At 44.0% G+C, this 20,945-nt stretch overlaps 1 protein-coding gene across 1 annotated transcript in view; it reads right to left on the bottom strand.

The window, feature by feature from the left end:
• Nucleotides 1–4,807: 4,807 nt before the first annotated feature.
• Nucleotides 4,808–20,945, bottom strand: part of LOC136612292 (tetratricopeptide repeat protein 24-like) — a 75,079-nt gene continuing 58,941 nt past the window's right edge. Inside the window, exons 6-9 of the mRNA XM_066592538.1 lie at nucleotides 14,475–14,594; nucleotides 10,578–10,642; nucleotides 10,468–10,487; nucleotides 4,808–8,831 (exon numbers count right to left, since the gene is read on the bottom strand). Coding sequence (XP_066448635.1) covers nucleotides 8,827–8,831; nucleotides 10,468–10,487; nucleotides 10,578–10,642; nucleotides 14,475–14,594 — 210 coding nt within the window. The 3' untranslated portion in view covers nucleotides 4,808–8,826. The remainder of the gene's footprint in view (nucleotides 8,832–10,467; nucleotides 10,488–10,577; nucleotides 10,643–14,474; nucleotides 14,595–20,945) is intronic.

Raw genomic sequence — 20,945 nt, forward strand, 5'->3', positions numbered from 1 at the left:
TTATGAATGGGTGGATGACTGCTGCCTCTCATCTGATTGGTCCCGCTGAGCCAATCAGAGGCAGCAGTCACACACCCATTCATAAATTCATGAATGGGTGTGTGAGTGGAATCTGCCTCTGATTGGTCAGGCTGTGACCAATTAGAGGCAGCTCATTCAGCAGGCGGGGATTTTAAATCCCCGGCTGCTGAATACTACTCACAGCTGTTCAGAGCAGTTCAGGAGGACTGCCGCTGGCTTCGCTGAACTCCGTCTGCCGGGACCAGGTGAGTATATATATATTTTTTATTTTTACACATTTCTGGATGAATTGCAGGGAAGGGCTTATATATTTAACCCCTTCCCGACAATTTATCCCGCGATCGCCGGCAGCCCATTGCTTTTAATGGAGCCGGCTGTATTGCCGGCTCCATTGAATTCAATGGGCTAACATCGTTCTGCCGGGACAAGGTGAGTATATATATAGTTTTTTTTACACATTTCTGGATGAATTGCAGGGAAGGGCTGTATTGCCGGCTCCATTGAATTCAATGGTCAGTGCTCGTTTAATCGAGACGAGTACCGCGTGGTGCTGGTCTCGAGTAACGAGCATCTCGAGCACCCTAATACTCGAACGAGCATCAAGCTCAGACGAGTAGGCTCGCTCATCTCTAATTTTTATTTCTCCAGAATGGTTAATAATACAATGTTTCAACTTGTCGAAACGCTGTATTTTAACCATTCTGGAGGAATAAGAAAACATCTTTTATTGCACCACGGATGTTGCCGGTTTCAGTTCTTGTATTGGCTTCCACTTCTTCTTCGTCATCTTTCTCCTTCTGAGTGAACTCTATGTTACAATGAGCACTGGCAACTGGCATCTCCATTTCCACCTCCACCTGAGTGCACATTGCCTGTGGAGGGCTAACTGCATGCATTGACCAACATCGCCCTTAGGGTGCCTACCCACTGGCGATTTTTTTTTTTCCTGCGATGCTAAATTGCGTTTTGCGTTTTTTCTGAAGAGCAATTAGCATAGAATGTGTTCTTGTCCATTTGTTTTTTTTTTTTCGTTTCGTTGCAATTTTTCACATAGGAACTGTCAGTTGCATATGTCTCCTTATTTTTCTCTTAATGCACCCATGATTGTCAATGGAAATTAACGAAAAACGCCACGAAAAAGGCGCGAAAAACGCCGCAAAAAAGGCACGGAAAACGCGCGAAAAACGCTGCGTTTTTCACGCACGAAAATCGGCAACGCCAGTGGGTAGGCGCCCTTAGGGTGACTACCCACTACAGTTTTTTTTAACTGCGAAATTCGCTGCGTTTTTTTTTTGCAGGGGTCTATGGGACTTGTAATGTTAAAATCGCGATTGCGCAAAAATCGCAATTTACTGCGATTTTGCGCGATCATGATTTTAACATTACAAGTCCCATAGACCCCTGCAGAAAAAAAAAAATGCTGCGAATTTCACTGTGAAAATAAACTGTAGTGGGTAGTCACCCTTAAAAGGAAAAAAATGGTTGGGCATCAGTGCATTCAATGTCTTGGTTTTCCTCCTCTGGCTGTTTGGACTGCCCCATTGACATACAACTCCTTAGACTGATTCATGTGGACTGCTTTGAAATGTGTGGGTGATTTGGCACGAGATGAAGTAGAGAGGGAATACTTATAGACGACTGGTGCAGACTGACTGCTTTGTGCCTGTGAATGGGAGGAAGAGGAGGGGGTGGTAGTTGTGGCATGCTGTGTCATCCACCCTATGATCTGTTCTGCGCTCTGTGATTGCAACGCACAGCAGAACCACTCCTAAGGAATAGCAGCGGGCTTTCCTCACCTCCTGCAGAATGTAGAGCTGTTGCTTCAGTGGGAGCTGCATGTAGTGCCAACTTTGCCCATTCTCTACCACCACCACCACCACCACGACTGATACATCCCCTACCCCTTGCTTTCTTCATGTTTTTGTTATTTTCTTAAATTCCTTTTTGTTTTGTTTTTAGTTTAGTTTTCGTTGCTTTTCAGCTAACTTTTTAGTTTGCAGAAAACCACTGGCAGCTGTGTCACGCTTGCTAGAAATTTGTATCAGCCAGACTCATGAATTTGAACAATGTTGGAGGCCACAAGCACTCAATATGTGTTTTTGCTGTTTCCCTGTTTTGTTTTTTTTTAACTCACAAAAGCACACAGGTAATTACTAGGCAGCAATCCCACAGCGGCATGATATTTGGGAACACAAGGCCAGAGAGTATATATTGTATATTCTGAACTGTCTCTGTTTTGCAGAGTTTCAGTTACTTCCCCTCACCCCACTGATAGCTGTGTCATGTATGCTAGTAATTTGTATTGGCCAGGCTCATGACTTTGACCATTGTCTGAGGCTGCAAACACCGAACTGCGATATTCCACACACAATAGAGTAGTGGGTCATGTGATGAGGTATTCAATGAAAGTGCTGCCCAAATGTAAGATGGAGGACACGTATCATGGCACTCTGGCTGCTGATTGGCTGCATGCTAACCTCTGTACCAGGGATTACGGGAAATTCGATTTTTCAGCAATTTTTGCCAAATGTCGGGTCACACGCACCGGTTTCCATTTAGCAAAAATTAGGTTGATTTTATCAGCTGGCTGATCAGGACGAGTAACACTAATAATGAGAACATTGTTCTTTCTTTTTGCAAATAACTGGTTAGACCACAAATGGGATATTGTGTACAGTTTTTGGCACCGGTACTCAGGAGAGATGTATCAAAGCTACATTGAGTACAAAGGCAGGCAACTAAAGTAATAAAAGGAATGGATGTACTACAATACCCAGAGAGGTTATCAAGATTGGGGTTATTTAGTTTAGAAAAAAGACGACTGAGGGTGAGCTAATAACTATGTATAAATATATCAGGGGACGATATAGAGATCTCTCCCATTGTCTATTTATACCCAGGACTGGGACGCTAACAATGGGGTGCCCTCTATGTCTAAAGGAAAAAAGGTTTCTACACTGACCTAGAAGGGGGTTCTTTACTGTAAGAGCAGTGAGACTACAGAACTCTCTGTTTGAGAATGTCGTGATGGGGAACTCACTAAAAGAGTTCAAGAGAAGCCTGGATGCTTTCTTAAATGTGCAATATTATATTATACTTTCATAAAGTGGGGAAAACTGTGTTCTACCTTATGAGTTTTTTTTAGCCTTCTTCTAGAGAAACATTGCATGATAATGGGAAAACGAAACAAAAAAAAGGTTTTGGTACGGTGTTAGCCAGTAGAGCAAAGTGTGACTGTTCTCAGCAAGAGAAACCAAGTAATCTTGTAGATGTGATACCTTTTAACGGCTAACAGAAATACATGATGTTATATATTTTTGTTAGCCATTAAAAGGTTTCATACCTACAAGATTACTTAGTTTCTCTTACTGAGAACAGTGATAATGGGATGAACTGCATGGACATATTTCTTTTTTCTTCAGCCTTTCAAACTATGTTATTATGTTTCTATGTTGCTGAAGTATCATTGCTGTGCTCTGTGCCTATGTGGTGTGAAAACATATCTAAAAGCTTGCCTTTCTGACATTATCTATCTTTATGTTTTCAATCACACATCCATTAAATTGTTGAAAGCTAAGATACAACATACAAACCATTTTATTGTTCTCACTGGCTTGGGTTCATTTCTGTTTCAGTTGCTTTGCTTTGGTTGTACAGACGATGTGGCATATGTCAGAGCTAAGGCTATCAGCACAGATAAATAAAAATAAAACATTCATTGGATCCAATTCTGATAGCATTGGCAGGAATAAAGTGGTTGTGTTTACTTAGAGGAAAATCTGTAGATCATAGGCTTCTTCAGACTTTTCACTTTGTGAGCCAGCCACCTATTTCTATCTACTGGAACATCCTGTACCCGCTAGTCACACATGTGAATTACAGATGCATAAATGCCCACCTAGAAGGTTTTTTAAGACAATGATCTAAATTATGTTGAAATATTTCAAATGTAGCAGCACTAAATTGCAACAAAATACTATGGGGGAAATGTATGAATACCATCATACCAAACACAACGTGCACTAGTCTTCCCCCCCCCCTGTTGCAGGTCTGGTGTCTGGTGCATGTGTCTGGTCAGACCATAGTGGTGCTGTAAATTTGATTTGGTAGAACCGTTGGGGGTTTTGCCTGTTGCATCCAGAATATGATAGTTAAACGTGGTTACAATACCGCCATCTAAGGGCGCCTACCCACTTGCGTTGCCGATTTTCGTGGCGTTTTTTGCGCGTTTTTTGCAGCCCTCCATTGACAATCATGGGTGCATTAAGAGAAAAATAAGGAGACATATGCAACTGACTGTTCCTATGTGAAAAAACCCCACGTAACGGAAAAAAAACCCCAGATGGACAAGAACACATTCTATACTAATTGCTCTTGAGAAAAAACGCAAAACATCACAGGAAAAAAAATCGCAAGTGGGTAGGCGCCCTAAATGAAGCTTTGTTTCCATGGTGGTTATTAGGTGCCTCGACCAGGATCTAATGGATCAAAGAAACAGGAGATGGACAAGTCCTCTTAAAATTTACCTCTATTCAGAATCTATTAAATGCAAAAACTGCACAAGTTTACTTTGCATGGACAAGGTCTTAGATATTCTGCAGATGTAGTGTTTTAATGTAACGGTAAATATACATTTTATGAAATCCATTCTAGAAAGTATTATCCTAAAATTGTAAATACGCATATATTTTCCCTTGCATTGTTTGCATATTTTAGATCAGTCTACACTCAGAGCAGACATTAATCTCATTCTATCTGAATTATTCAGATCATCGGAAGCCACTCATAACACAAAAACAAATATTTTATTCACTTTGAAAAATATTGCTACAGTTTCAAATTTTGGTCTTATTATATGGTGTTTATCTTGTGTATATCTTAAGAAGTAGTTTGATTAACATAGATATTCTTGACTAAGCAAGAAGATAGAAATCACTTTTAATTACCAAAGACGCAGTCATTTCTACTGATGTCTATAAAGACTCATGGTTCCATAGAAAATCCTGAATTCCTTTACATCTGTGATATTTTAATGCATACTGTATGTTAAAATCAGAAAGTGGAGCTTTGCTGGACCCCCTGTAAAGGGTATACCATTGCCACACATATATTTTTTATAATTGAAGGAAAAGTTAGCAGTTCTCTTAGGGGTTATTCACATGACTCTGGCTGTGAGCTGTCCAAGAATTGGAATGCAAAAAGCATCAGACAGTGCGTGGATGCTGTCCATTGTTCAGAGTGCCCGATACATAGCATGCCCTACTCTGGTACATGAAATCTCCTGAGAATAGCACACGCTGTTATTCTTTTCCCATGAACCATTGGTATGTGTGAAAAATCACACATTTGAACAGCCTCATTGGCTGTGAAAGTCCCAAGGGCTGTCTGAAGAATACACAGATAACACACGGCCCTAAAATATGGCCTTCGAAATGGGCCTTAAATGCCGAGGTGTGGATTAGAAACCCCATTTTCGAATACTTTATCAATGACTTTTGAGTTAACGGATGACAAATCTCCATTATGGGCCCTTATGTATTGTTAAGGAGACTCGAAGGTTTCCCCAGTGTAGAAATTATATTTAGGGGTCCCAGTAGCAGTTCACATGTGATTAGATTAACATTGGAGGATTAGTCTTTGAAAAAAGGATGCTTTTCATATGTTATGTTTTTCAGTCAATATTAGGGTGGATTCAGACGATCGTATATCGGCTCCGTTTTCACATCGAGCCGATATACGTCGTCCTCATCTGCAGGGGGGGAGGATGGAAGAGCTAGGAGCAGGAACTGAGCTCCCGCCCGCTCTCTGCCTCCTCTCCACCCCCTCTCCGCCACCTCTGCACTATTTGCAATGAAAGGAGGCGGGACGGGGCCTGGCTAAGTTCTGAGAATTAGCCCCCGCCCCGCCTCTCCCCATAGCAAATAGTGCAGAGGGGGGAAGAGGAGGTAGAGAGGAGGAGGGAGCTCAGAGCACTGCTCCTGACTCTTGCAGGCTTCCCCCTGCAGAGAGAGATGACGTATATCGGCTGGATGTGAAAACCCAGCCGACATACGTTCGTCTGAATCCAGCCTCATGTTGTTATATTGCATTTTTATTTTTGATGTCTCTAATCTATGCACTTAGCTTGCTTTCTTATGTAAACAAAAAGATTGGAATCTAAGGGTCCTTTTGCATAGGAAGACTGTCAAGCACTTAAGGAGTAATAATCACATAATGAATGAAGGCGTAGGATGCCTGTGATCTCTTTCAGCTTCTCACCTCCATTCAGAGTAAATAGGCAGTCATTCGTAGTTGAACTGCCTGTTTTCACAGGATGATTATCATCAGGTTTTATGCCTAGTTTGGTCAACAGCTACTCCTCCTGACTCCCCCATATATATGCAATCATTTCATGATTAGCTGAGTCAAGTTTACTTGTGCTTTCAATGGGGAGATTGAAATAAGTAGCTCCCAGAGGTGTTTTATGTCCCAAAAGGAATAAAGGATCTGGCAGTATTTTTCTTTTCCCTATAAAACGTCAGGCCCTCTGAAAATGATCATGAACAAATGTTTTTTACCCAATTACTGCCCCATGTAAACAGAGCCCTGTCCTCTTGACAAATAAGCAAACACTCATTTGTCAACTGATCAGCTTAAGACCCATTTACACGCAACGATTGTTAATTGAACAAACAAATGAACTACTTTTTTGCTTTCGAATGCTAAGCATTTACATGTAAAGATAATCATTTGAAATCCTCTCCATTTCCTTCATTAGCTAAAGTAAACTCTGTATATGTTGTTTGCTCAGGTGGGCGTGTGTTTATGCAAGGGATCTCAAGGCAGGAGGTTTTGAATTAGTGCAAAGAAAAGCCATTGTCTTCTGCCACTGTGTTTAGCATGACAAACAATCACCCCTCCCTTTAAGTCATTTAAAAGACTAAACAAGTGTCATTTAAACCAAAAGTGAACAAACTATGACTAATTTTATGCAGGCTGAAACTCAGTAATAAACAACAAGTTGACAGATAGTGCAGAATGGTTTACATGTAACGATTATAGCCCACTTTCGCTCGTTTGAACGAATCTTGAGCCATAATCGTTGCGTGCAAATGAGCCTTTATTTGTGTTGCCAGAAAATCAGTGTTGTCAGCAACACATCTTGCCATGTGAATGGGGATGTGCTGTGGATAGTGATGAGAAGTGTTAGGTAGATGAACGATCATACTAATGGTTGTTTGTTCCCCATATAGTGTAAATCAGCCTGTGTAAAGGCCTTTTACAATTAGTGCCGATCTCATAATATCGAACCATGTAAAACCAACAAAAATTGATTTTTACACTTCCTGTTAATGAGAACCAATCAGCAATATAGTATCTCGATTGGCATTGATTTCTGCTTTTTACATATGGCAGAGGATTGCTAGTATGGTGCAAACTATTGTTAATAAGATCACTCGTCCCCATACAGCATTCGTTGGCAGTACATCCCCTGTTTATATGGGTAGATGTGCTGCCAATGGGCAAGCATTTTTTTTGCCTGCATAAACAATTCGATCAGTCAACAACTTACCATTAGCTTGCCTGTCAGCTACTTCTGGGTACGTTTACAGGGACTGATAATCAGGCAAACAAATGTTTGTAGAAAAACAGTACTTTTAGAAAGAGCTGTTAGATAGTTGGCCAGCAGAACTAATATATATTGGGGGTCTTCGGTTGGCCACAGACATTAGATTTTAGTTTACAAGTCTTATACATTCTGATGAAATGTCTAAAAAACTAATGTATAGTATTTGGGGGTTTTCAGACATCTGCAGTCAGAGTTAAAGGGAACTTGCAGCCCTCACTGTGGGTGGCATAAAGTAGTGACAGACATGCTGATTTCATCGGTCTGTCACTTATTGGGTAATGTGCAGTAATTTTTAAGAACTTACAGCTTGTTCCTGCAGCTCCTAGTAAGAGATTAGTTTATTCACAAGCTGCTGCTAGCTCCACCCACACTCTGTGATTGACCGTTTTCTAGCTATTACACTGCATTCTGAAAAATTACCAATCAAGAAGGATGGGCGGAGCTAGCAGCATGTGGTGGTGGTTCTTCATTGGATGTAGTTCAGTAGTTAGCTCTGTTGCCTTGCAGTGCTGGAGTCCTAGGTTCAAATCTGACTAAAGACCCCAACTGTACGGAGCTGCCCAACATTTGGGTTCTCAGGTTCAATCCGAATTCAGGTTCTGCCGGTTCAGTTTGCTCATCTCTAGCTATTAGTTAAAAAAGAAAGAAATGAGAACAGCATAATTTGTACATGAGCATGATAGACCCCTTGAATGTTTGATCAAAATGTAAAACAGCTCCAAAAGACACAAATAACAACAATAGTAGGATTACATATAATGTATATATTTTTGGATTAGTTGCCTCTACGATTTTAGAACTTTCATTAGCGCTCTTAAATCATGATTTTGGGATAAAGGACCTGGTTTTCTGTTTGATCAGTTCAGTTAGCAACATTCTCAGCAGGATAATAAAGTATGGTTCTGGGGACTCGTCATCATCAATTCTATCTGTCTTGTTCACATGGCTTCCTTTGTATGGAATCAGACGATCTGTCTTATAGTTTGATTGCTCCTCATCTTCTTCTGGAATGTGTTTGAATTTAGTTAGTGATTTTTTTTTTCTCAGTGGACTGTACCAGGATATGGATTTACTTTCTGAAATGTCTTGCTCATTACTTTGAAAATGTTGAACTTTTGAAGCCGGAGAGTAAATTTTGTGCTTGCATCTTAGCTCTTTCTCATTATCTGAGCTGTCAGAAATTGTGATGTCACTGTTTAAACTGCAAAAGACATAAATTTATTCCAAGGTATGACTTTCTATGCAATAGTCTTTTCATTGGTGTCACTATAGTTCTACGTTACACCATAAATTCTATCTAACGAATATCAGATACATAAAGCCATGATGGCTCAGTTTCATAATCAGTGGATTAAATAATTTCACTAAACCCAATCCACATGTATATGTTATTTAGTATGTATTAACATATAGTCTACGTTTAACTAGACCAATGACCATGATGTAATGGAATTTATTGTAAACAGATTATGACTTAAAGGGGTTTTCCAGGGCAATACTATTGATGATCTATCATCAGGGTAGGTTATCAATAGTTGATTGGCTGGGGTCCGTCGCTCGGGACCCTGACTGATGAGCTAAGCGGGTGCATGCTGTCAGCACCGTAAATACACAGAGGTCGGAGCAGAAGCCTCTGCGCCAACCTCCGTGTAGTGGCCGATGCTTGTAACTGCAGGCACGGCTCTCATTGAAGTCAATGGGAGCCGTGCCTGCAGTTACAAGTGCCGGCCACTACATGGGAGGTCGGCACGCGGATTTCCACTCTAAATACACAGAGGACGGAGTGGAAGCCTCGGTGTCGACCTCCTTATAGTGGTTGGCGCTTGTAATTGCAGGCACGGCTCTCGTTGATTTCAGTGACAGTTATGCCTGCAGTTGCAAGTGCTGGCCACTACACAGAGATCAGCGCAGAGGCTTCCACTCTGACCTCTGTGCTATTGCGGCGCTGACAACATGTGCCTGCCCAGCCGATCAGTCGGGGTCCCAAGCAACAGACCCTAGCCGATCAACTATTGATGACCTATCCTAATGATAGATCATCAATAGTATTTCCATGGAAATCGCATTTAAATGGTGGTGATTTGAGCACTGCACTCTTCTGCCTCACTTCTCCTATCAAAGCTTGTCCTTGAGAAATAATCTTTTAATCAACAAAATCTCTATAACAGTTAATAGTCATCTGGGTATTCCTGGTCATTACATTAATTTGGAGAAGTGCAACTTTTTGCTAATTTATATATACCATGAAGGTCATTTACCCATTTTGCTTTGATCGCAGGTACCAAAAAAAAGAGTACAAAACTTTATCAAAACAAGGGTTACACTGTATATACCGAATTAATCGATACAATGTTCTGCAACATGTAATGTTGCTTATTCTGCTGCATCAGCTACAAGTGATTGTCACTTTATGTATAGCAGATAAGCTCTGAGTATATTCTTCATTTGAACTATGCCTCAGGGAAGACCTGCATAATGTTCCTAGAAGATGATATTAATGGACTTGGAGAACTCTAATGCGCTGATGGAAAAATTAAAAACAAAGAAAAGTAAGCAAGTGACTTGTGGTGCTTATGCTTTCAACAGTATAATGAGCGTGCATCATAGAGGAAAGCCGATTGCAAGCCTTTTAATATGACACCTAGTGGCTGTGAGATGGATGTGCACAATGGCAATCTAAATTCATTCTGCAACTTTACAGCTGCGGATACCTGATTGTATCTTGCATCCTTTAATCTGCTCTGGATTCAGGTTGTAAAATAGAAAGTGAACTGAGACCAGTGAAATGCTTAAGATCTTCTGACAGAATGAAACCTTTAAATCATAGTTGATCTTACCTGTCTTAGTACTGTGAGACCTAGAGACAAGAGATTTAAATCTTAAAGTTATTTTCAACTTACCCAGTCTTAAAAATGTATTGTTTAATAGCCGTACTTCTGTAACTCACCAGGATTCATGATATTGAGAGGTAACTGATTTGCAGGCATCATTAACACAGTTGCTAGGAGATAGCTGAATGAAAAGAGTAAAGTTCTTGTTTTATTACTAGCAGCAACATTAGATACAATTAGAGTTCTTTATTTTATTTTCTATTATGCTTTCTTGTCATTTATTGAATTATAGATTCAGCTTCATATTGCTGTTTTTCAATTAACTGCACAAGCTGCGTTGAAGCACAGAGAGACATTTATAATAGCAAATTCATTTCATTCATTGCAAGCCGCCCACTGACGTAAAGACTGTCCCGTTCAATGAGAGGTCAGACTTTCTTATTTTTACAATTGGAACGGTCATTTGGAAAATGGGAAAAATTAAATGATGTCTTGCCTAATATAAAAGATTTTGCACATAAAAAAAATCACTGGTATAATGAGAAATAGTCGCTTCCCTCTTCCTAATTTTTACAGATGGTAGTAAAGTAACGATGATAGTAAGGAAATGATGAATAAGCTATGATCATATTGTTTACAGCTAGCAACCCTAGAAATTGTGAAGCTTGAATAATAGCTAGATGTTGCAGGTTTCTATCAGTGGAAGCCAATCATTTTTATTTCCATAGCCATAACAATTATAATTAAAGGGATATTCCGGTCTTTTACTATTGATGATCTATCCGCAGTATAGGTCTTCGATAGCTGATCAGTGGAGGTCTGCCACTCGGGATCCCCAGCAATCAGGTGATCCAACAGCTCGCTGTCAGTGAGTGGGGCCAGACATCGTCATAAGTGGTCAGAGCAGGAGATGTAATAGAAAGCTTCACTTCCATTGAAATCAGTGGGAGTGCCACCTTCTATTACACTTCTAGCTGTGACTTCAACAAGGAGCTGGAAGTGTAATATTAGGCATCGCTGCAATTGATTACAAAAGGAATGAAACATCTATTAGACTTCCAGCCCTGACCAGCAAAGACAATGTCTGGCCCCACAACACGGACAGTGGGTCAGAGGATCAGCTGATTGGCAGGGATCCCGAGCAGCAGATTCCTGTTGTTCAACTCTTGATGACCTACCCTGAGGATAGGTTATCAATAGTAAAAGCCAGGAATACCCCTTTAAAGGAATTTATCATTCAATGGGGCTAATTCAGCTGTGGATTCCATGACATGCCCAACTGTAAATCCATTTGCACAAATCTGAAGGTCAGCCTTATAAATTATAAATCTGTTGTAAGAACATGGCCTTACATTATTGACTAGGAGGTGAGCAGGATTTAGAAAATGGGGTTGGCCCAGTAGGTTGTAAGAACATCAGTGTTCCGGGAGGTATGCCGAATTTTGGGGGCTAGAATCAAACTGATGGATAAATACATCACCACAGTTAGAGCCCTCATAACCAAGTCTTTGTGGAAGTAACATAGTAACATAATATGTTAGGCTGAATGTAGACAATGTCCATCTAGTTCAGTCTGTTTCAACCCCCCCCCCCCACCTCTTTGTTAGTGCAGAAGAAGGTAAAAAATAAAACAACGAGCCAATTTAGCTCATTTGGAGGAAAAAAATTCCTTCCTGATTTCATAATGGCAGCCAAAGTAATCCCTGGATCAACATTTGAGATCACCAACCCTGCTGGTCATCTAATGTCTATATCCTGTAATATCATAGTGCTCTAGAAAGACATCTAGTCCCCTCTTAAACTCCTCTATGGATTTTGCTATCACCACGTCCTCAGGCAGAGAGTTCCACAGTCTCATTGCTCTTACAGTAAAGAACCCCCTTCTGTGTTGGTGATGAAACCTGCTTTTTTCTAGACATAGAGGATACCCTCTTGTTACCGTCGCAGTCCTGGGTATAAACAGATCATGGGAGAGATCCTTGTATTGTCCCCTCATGTATTTATACACAATAATTTGATGGCCCCTAACTGTCTTTTTTCCACGTTAAATAATCCCAATTTTGATAGCCTCTCTGAGTATTCCAGTCCTCCCATTCCATTTATTAGTTTAGTTGCTCTAATTTGAAACCCCTCAAGCGCTGCAACATCTTTCCTGAGCACCGGTGTCCAGAACTGTACACAGTATTCCATGTGAGGCCTAACAAGTGCCTTATATAGTGGGAGGATAATGTTCTCGTCCTTCGCCCCTATACCTCTTTTAATGCACCCCAAGACTTTATTTTCTTCTGCAGCAGCTGGTTGGCATTGATTGCTCCAGTTAAATCTACAGTCCACTAGTACCCCCAGGTCTTTTTCCATATCACTTTTCCCTAGTAGTACCCCATTTAGTGTATATTGGTGACATCCGTTTCTCCTGCCCATGTACATAACATTACATTTATCAACATTGAACTTCATTTGCCATTTTTCTACTCAAGTCCCCAGTATATCTAGGTCCTTTTGTAGTCGTACATTGTCCTCTGTTGTATTAATTATCTTTTATAATTTTGTATCATCTGCAAATATTGATATTTTACTGTGCAGCCCCTCTATCAGGTCATTGATAAATATATTGAACAGAATGGCGCCTAGTACTGAACCCTGTGGCACCCCACTGACAATGGTGGCCCAATCAGAGTATGAACCATTTATTACCACCCTCTGTTTTCTATCTCCGAGTCAGTTCTTTACCCAGATGAACATGTTTTCTCCCAGACCAAGCTGTTTCATTTTATATATCAACCTCTTATGCGGCACGGAGTCATGCTTCAGAGAAATCCAGATATACGAAATCAATAGACTCTCCCAGGTCCAGCCTAGAACTTACTTCATTGTTGAAGCTTATCAAATTAGTCTTACATGATTGCCCCCTCATGAACCCATGCTGATGAGGAGTTATGCTGTTGTTTTTCTTGAGGTATTCTAGTATGGCATCTCTCAGAAACCCCTCGAATATTTTTCCAATTATTGAAATGAGACTTACTGGCCTGTAGTTACCAGGCTCTCTTTTAGACCCCTTTTTGTATATTGGAACCACATTGGCAATGCGCCAATCCAGTGGTACAACCCCAGTCTCAATAGTGTCCATAAATATAAGAAATAGCGGTCTATCTATCACGTCACTTAGTTCCCCTTGAACCCTTGGGTGTATTTCATCTGGGCCCTAATTTGTATAACTTGTTTGGGATTTGCTGTATCACAACTTTTCCAAAGCTGCAATTTGTCTGTTAAACAGCCAAATTGCAGACAGATCGCAGGCAATTCACAGTCGCATGCGACTTACATTGGTGTCTATAGTGGAAAAGTCACATGCAACTTGTGACCTGCAACTAAATCCAACCAGTTTAGATTTTCTGCAACTATCATGCTGAAGTCATGTTGGATCACAAGTCACAAAGTGATACCATAAAGAATCATTTGATACAATGTCACAACACTGCAATTTTCATGTCACACGACACATGTTGCCATGAAGCCATAGCCTATAGTGATATCATCAGGATCCTGCTTTTTACATTGTGACATTTTTAAAGCATTGTTAACTCGAATAAAACACATACATATTAGAAGATGTACATAAATCATGTCTGTAGTTACTATTTTTCTTTTGAACTCTATCTGTGAGTTTTTTTTCACAGTTTCTCCATGGTTCAGGAGTTTACCCACATAATAGCATCCAATAACATTTATCTCAGTAGACCACATGTGACGCTCAACAATTACCACAGTATTCTACTTCATATTGCGAGCGTATTATTTTTTGCATTGAGTAATGTGTCACTATTTGTGATTATGGGCATCTATTCATGTGGTGGATTTTAGAGTTTATTTCACAGTTGTAAAATTACTTGGAATCCAATTCTTGTTGGTTAATTGTCACATTTTACATTCATGCATTTCATTAGTAAATATATGAGGTTTAAGGAAACTGAGTGAATTTTGAATTTTTCTGCATTTATTTTTAATAAACTCACATCTGGTCCTGCTCTGGAAACAGTTTCAGTCAAAATAGCTGGATGTTGATGAGTTGTTTTATATTCAATGGTGTCTGTAATTTTTTCTATAATCCTCTCCCTAATGACATCAGATGTTTCCTGTAAATACAGAATGAGACCCTGTAAAATGAAATCATTTCTCTGTAATATTTTCCATAATAAGTTAATAAAATAAATGAATTAAATTGTTATTATTACTTTTGTGTCATGTATATTAGATGTGGGTCTTAAAACATACTCTACAACGATTCAAATTGAAGACAAATTTCCAGCAAGCAAAGGGACAGTGGATGGGGTGAGCAGTTAAGGTTCAGCATTCACCAATATCTACTTCCAAAGAGCTTTATTCAAAATATGTCAGATAGATAAACTTATGTCTAGAGCCAACTTCTACATTATTTCTGCCTGTGGTTTGTCTCCTGTGGAAGCAAAGGAAAGGATTTCTGTTTAACCTGGTATCTACGATATGGAGGAGATTTAGGGGGCCCTCATACACATAAAAGCTTTGACTAAACCTGCCAAAATTGACATGTTCAATAGAGATGAGCGAACATACTCGTCCGAGCTTGATACTCGTTCGAGTATTAGCATGTTCGAGATGCTCGTTACTAGAGGCGAGCACCACGCGATGTTCGAGTTACTTTCACTTTGATCTCTGAGATGTTAGCACGCTTTTCTGGCCAATAGAAAGACAGGGAAGGCATTACAACATTTCCCCTGCGACGTTCAAGCCCTATACCACCCCCCTGCAGTGAGTGGCTGGCGAGATCAGGTGTCACCCGAGTATATAAATCGGCCCCTCCCGCGGCTCGCCACAGATGCATTCTGACATAGTTCAGGGAAAGTGCTGTCTTGCTGGAGTTGCTATAGGGAGAGCGTTAGGAGTTATTTTAGGCTTCAAGAACCCCAACGGTCCTTCTTAGGGCCACATCTGACCGTGTGCAGTACTGTTGAGGCTGCTTTTTGCAGTGTTGCACATTTTTTTTTTTTGTATATCGGGCGTGCAGAGCATTGCGTCCTCAGTCTGCAGTAATTTTACATAGTATAGGGCCAGTAGTGCTGAGGCAGGGACAGTGAAAAAGGTGAAAGACATATACTGTCTATATAGGCAGTGGGCTTTTCCAAAAAAATTTGGGAAAAAACATTCTATTTGGGCTGCCTGTGACCGTCCTGAGTGTACTGCGTCTCTGCTGGGGGTAGTAGTCCTAATTAATACGCAGCCAGCTAAGTGTTACAGCAGGCTTGCGCAAAATTCTTTCCTGGCTCTGCGTTGGCCGTTACATCACCGCTGTCATCCTGTCCAGAAGGAAACAGTCTGCAGTAATTTTACATAGTCCAGGGCCAGTAGTGGTGAGGCAGGGACAGTGAAAGAGATATACTGTCTATATAGGCAGTGGGCTTTTCCAAAAAAATTTGGGAAAAAACATTCTATTTGGGCTGCCTGTGACCGTCCTGAGTGTACTGCGTCTCTGCTGGGGGTAGTAGTCCTAATTAATACGCAGCCAGCTAAGTGTTACAGCAGGCTTGCGCAAAATTCTTTCCTGGCTCTGCTGTGCGTTCCGTAAGCGAAGTCAGCCTCCAACCACAGTCCAATAAGCGGCACATTTAATTACAACGTTCTGTTTCTGCACTACTGGTAATACACCATGCTGAGGGGTAGGGGTAGGCCTAGAGGACGTGGACGTGGGCAAGGACGCGGAGGCCCAAGTCAGGGTGTGGGCACAGGCCGAGCTCCTGATCCAGGTGTATCGCAGCTGACTGCTGCAGGATTAGGAGAGAGGCACGTTTCTGGCGTCCCCACATTCATCTCACAATTAATGGGTCCACGCGGTAGAGCTTTATTAGAAAATGAGCAGTGTGAGCAGGTCCTGTCGTGGATGGCAGAAAGTGCATCCAGCAATCTATTGACCACCCAGAGTTCTGCGCCGTTCACTGCTGCAACTCTTAATCCTCTGGCTGCTGCTCCTCCTTTCTCCCAGCCTCCTCACTCCATTACAATGACACATTCTGAGGAGCAGGCAGACTCCCAGGAACTGTTCTCGGGCCCCTGCCCAGAATGGGCAGCAATGGTTCCGAATCCTCTCCCACTGGAGGAGTTTGTCGTGACCTATGCCCAACCTTTGGAAAGTTCCCGGGGTCCGGGGGATGAGGCTGGGGACTTCCGGCAACTGTCTCAAGAGCTTTCAGTGGGTGAGGAGGACGATGACGATGAGACACAGTTGTCTATCACTCAGGTAGTAGTAATTGGAGTAAGTCCGAGGGAGGAGCGCACAGAGGATTCGGAGGAAGAGCAGCAGGACGATGAGGTGACTGACCCCACCTGGTTTGCTACGCCTACTGAGGACAGGTCTTCAGAGGGGGAGGCAAGTGCAGCAGCAGGGCAGGTTGGAAGAGGCAGTGCGGTGGCCAGGGGTAGAGGCAGGGCCAGACCGAATAATCCACCAACTGTTTCCCAAAGCGCCCCCTCGCGCCATGCCACCCTGCAGAGGCCGAGGTGCTCAAAGGTCTGGCAGTTTTTACTGAGAGTGCAGACGACCGACGAACAGTGGTGTGCAACCTTTGTCGCGCCAAGATCAGCCGGGGAGCCACCACCACCAGCCTCACCACCACCAGCATGCGCAGACATGTGATGGCCAAGCACCCCACAAGGTGGGACGAAGGCCGTTCACCGCCTCCGGTTTGCACCGCTGCCTCTCCCCCTGTGCCCCAACCTGCCACTGAGATCCAACCCCCCTCTCAGGACACAGGCACTACCGTCTCCTGGCCTGGCACCCACACCCTCACCTCCGCTGTCCTCGGCCCCATCCACCAATGTCTCTCAGCGAACCGTCCAGCCGTCGCTAGCGCAAGTGTTGGAGCGCAAGTGCACGTACGCCGCCACGCACCCGCACGCTCAAGCGTTAAACGTGCACATAGCCAAATTTATCAGCCTGGAGATGCTGCCGTATAGGGTTGTGGAAACGGAGGCTTTCAAAGGTATGATGGCGGCGGCGGGCCCGCGCTACTCAGTTCCCAGTCGCCACTACTTTTCCCGATGTGCCGTCCCAGCTCTGTACGACCACGTCTCCCGCAACATTGTACGTGCCCTCACGAACGTGGTTACTGCCAAGATCCACTTAAAAACGGACACGTGCACAAGCATAGGCGGGAGGGGCCACCATATCTCCCTGATGGCACATTGGGTGAATTTAGTGGAGGCTGGGACAGAGTCAGAGCCTGGGACCGCTCACGTCCTACCCACCCCCAGAATTGCGGGCCCCAGCTCGGTGGTGGTATCTGCGGCGGTGTATGCTTCCTCCACTAAACCACCCTCCCCTCCTCCTCCTACGCAACCTCTCTCTCGCAATCAAGATGTGTCAGCAGCAGCACGTCGCCAGCAGTCGGTGTCGCGCGGCGTGGCAGCACAGCGATGGGCAAGCGTCAGCAGGCCGTGCTGAAACTACTCAGCTTAGGAGAGAAGAGGCACACGGCGCACGAACTGCTGCAGGGTCTTACAGAGCAGACCGACCGCTGGCTTTCGCTGCTGAGCCTCCAACTGGGCATGGTCGTGTGTGACAATGGCCGTAACCTGGTGGCGGCTCTGCAGCTCGGCAGCCTCACGCACGTGCCATGCCTGGCCCACGTCTTTAATTTGGTGGTTCAGCGCTTTCTGAAAAGCTACCCACGCTTGTCAGACCTGCTCGTAAAGGTGCGCCGGCTCTGCGCACATTTCCGCAAGTCCCACACGGACGCTGCCACCCTGCGCACCCTGCAACATCGGTTTAATCTGCCAGTGCACCAACTGCTGTGCGACGTGCCCACACGGTGGAACTCTACGCTCCACATGTTGGCCAGGCTCTATGAGCAGCGTAGAGCTATAGTGGAATACCAACTCCAACATGGGCGGCGCAGTGGAAGTCAGCCTCCTCAATTCTTTACAGAAGAGTGGGCCTGGTTGGCAGACATCTGCCAGGTCCTTGGAAACTTTGAGGAGTCTACCCAGATGGTGAGCGGCGATGCTGCAATCATTAGCGTCACCATTCCTCTGCTATGCCTCTTGAGAAGTTCCCTGCAAAGCATAAAGGCAGACGCTTTGCGCTCGGAAACGGAGGCGGGGGAAGACAGTATGTCGCTGGATAGTCAGAGCACCCTCCTATCTATATCTCAGCGCGTTGAGGAGGAGGAGGAGCATGAGGAGGATGAGGAGGAGGGGGAAGAGACAGCTTGGCCCACTGCTGAGGGTACCCATGCTGCTTGCCTGTCATCCTTTCAGCGTGTATGGCCTGAGGAGGAGGAGGAGGATGATCCTGAAAGTGATCTTCCTAGTGAGGACAGCCATGTGTTGCGTACAGGTACCCTGGCACACATGGCTGACTTCATGTTAGGATGCCTTTCTCGAGACCCTCGCGTTACACGCTTTCTGGCCACTACGGATTACTGGGTGTACACGCTGCTCTATCCACGGTATAAGGAGAACCTTTCCACTCTCATACCCGAAGAGGAAAGGGGTTCAAGAGTGATGCTATACCACAGGACCCTGGCGGACAAACTGATGGTAAAATTCCCATCCAACAGCGCTAGTGGCCGAAGGCGCAGTTCCGAGGGCCAGGTAGCAGGGGAGGCGCAGAGATCAGGCAGCATGAACAGCACAGGCAGGGGAACACTCTCTAAGGCCTTTGACAGCTTTCTGGCTCCCCAGCAAGACTGTGTCACCGCTCCCCAGTCAAGGCTGAGTCGGCGGGAGCACTGTAAAAGGATGGTGAGGGAGTACGTAGCCGATCGCACGACCGTCCTCCGTGACGCCTCTGCCCCCTACAACTACTGGGTGTCGAAGCTGGACACGTGGCCTGAACTCGCGCTGTATGCCCTGGAGGTGCTTGCTTGTCCTGCGGCTAGCGTCTTGTCAGAGAGGGTGTTTAGTGCGGCTGGGGGAATCATCACGGATAAGCGTACCCGCCTGTCAACCGACAGTGCCGACAGGCTTACACTCATCAAGATGAACAAAGCCTGGATTTCCCCAGACTTCTCTTCTCCACCAGCGGACAGCAGCGATACCTAAACAATACGTAGGCTGCACCCGCGGATGGAAGCATCGTTCTCTATCACCATCAAAAACAGGGACCTTTTAGCTTCATCAATCTGTGTATTTTATTCATCCTCCTCCTGCTCCTCCTCCTGATACCTCACGTAATCACGCTGAACGGGCAATTTTTCTTAGGCCCACAAGGCTCAGTCATATAATTTTTGTAAACAATTTTTATACGTTTCAATGCTCATTAAAGCGTTGAAACTTGCACCTGAACCAATTTTTATTTTAACTGGGCTGCCTCCAGGCCTAGTTACAAATTAAGCCACATTAACCAAAGCGATTAATGGGTTTCACCTGCCCTCTTGGTTGGGCATGGGCAATTTTTCTGAGGTACATTAGTACTGTTGGTACACCAATTTTTTTGGGCCCTCGCCTACAGTGTAATCCAATTAATTTTTTGCCCACCTGCATTAAAGCTGACGTTACATCAGCTGTGCTGGGCACTGCAATGGGATATATTTATGTACCGCCGGTGGCTTCCTGGGACCCACCCATGCTGTCGGTCCACATGGACTTCCCATTAGGGAGATGTACGTGCCTGTTTATACTTATAAAAAACTCGAGCCTGACTGGGGCATGCAGTTTGGGCCGAAGCCCACCTGTATTTAATCAGACGTTAGCTCTGCTGTCCAGGGCACTGCAATGGGATATATTTTTGTACCGCCAGTGGGTTCCAGGGAGCCACCCATGCTGTCGGTCCACATGGACCTCACATTAGGGAGTTGTACCTGCCTGTGTCTATGTATTAAAAACCCCGGTCTGACTGGGGCATGCAGTGTGGGCCGAAGCCCACCTGTATTTTATCTGACGTTACCTCAGCTGTGCAGGGCAATGCAATGGGATATATTTATGTACCGCCGGTGGCTTCCTGGCACCCACCCATGCTGTCGGTCCACACGGAGTTGTAACTGCATGTGTCCACTTCTAAAGAACCCCAGTCTGACTGGGGCATGCAGTGTGGGCCGAAGCCCACCTGCATTAAACATGACATTACCTCAGCTGTGATGGGCACTGCAATGGGATATATTTATGTACAACCGGTGGCTTCCTGGCACCCACCCATGCTGTCGGTCCACAGGGAGTTGTAACTGCATGTGTCCACTTCTAAAGAACCCCAGTCTGACTGGGGCATGCAGTGTGGGCCGAAGCCCACCTGCATTTAACATGACATTACCTCAGCTGTGATGGGCAATGCAATGGGATATATTTATGTACAACCGGTGGCTTCCTGGCACCCACCCATGCTGTCGGTCCACAGGGAGTTGTAACTGCATGTGTCTACTTCTAAAGAACCCCAGTCTGACTGGGGCATGCAGTGTGGGCTGAAGCCCACCTGCATTAAACATGACATTACATCAGCTGTGCTGGGCACTGCAATGGGA

Source organism: Eleutherodactylus coqui, chromosome 2 (genome assembly GCF_035609145.1).
Source record: "Eleutherodactylus coqui strain aEleCoq1 chromosome 2, aEleCoq1.hap1, whole genome shotgun sequence".
Lineage (NCBI taxonomy): Eukaryota > Metazoa > Chordata > Amphibia > Anura > Eleutherodactylidae > Eleutherodactylus > Eleutherodactylus coqui.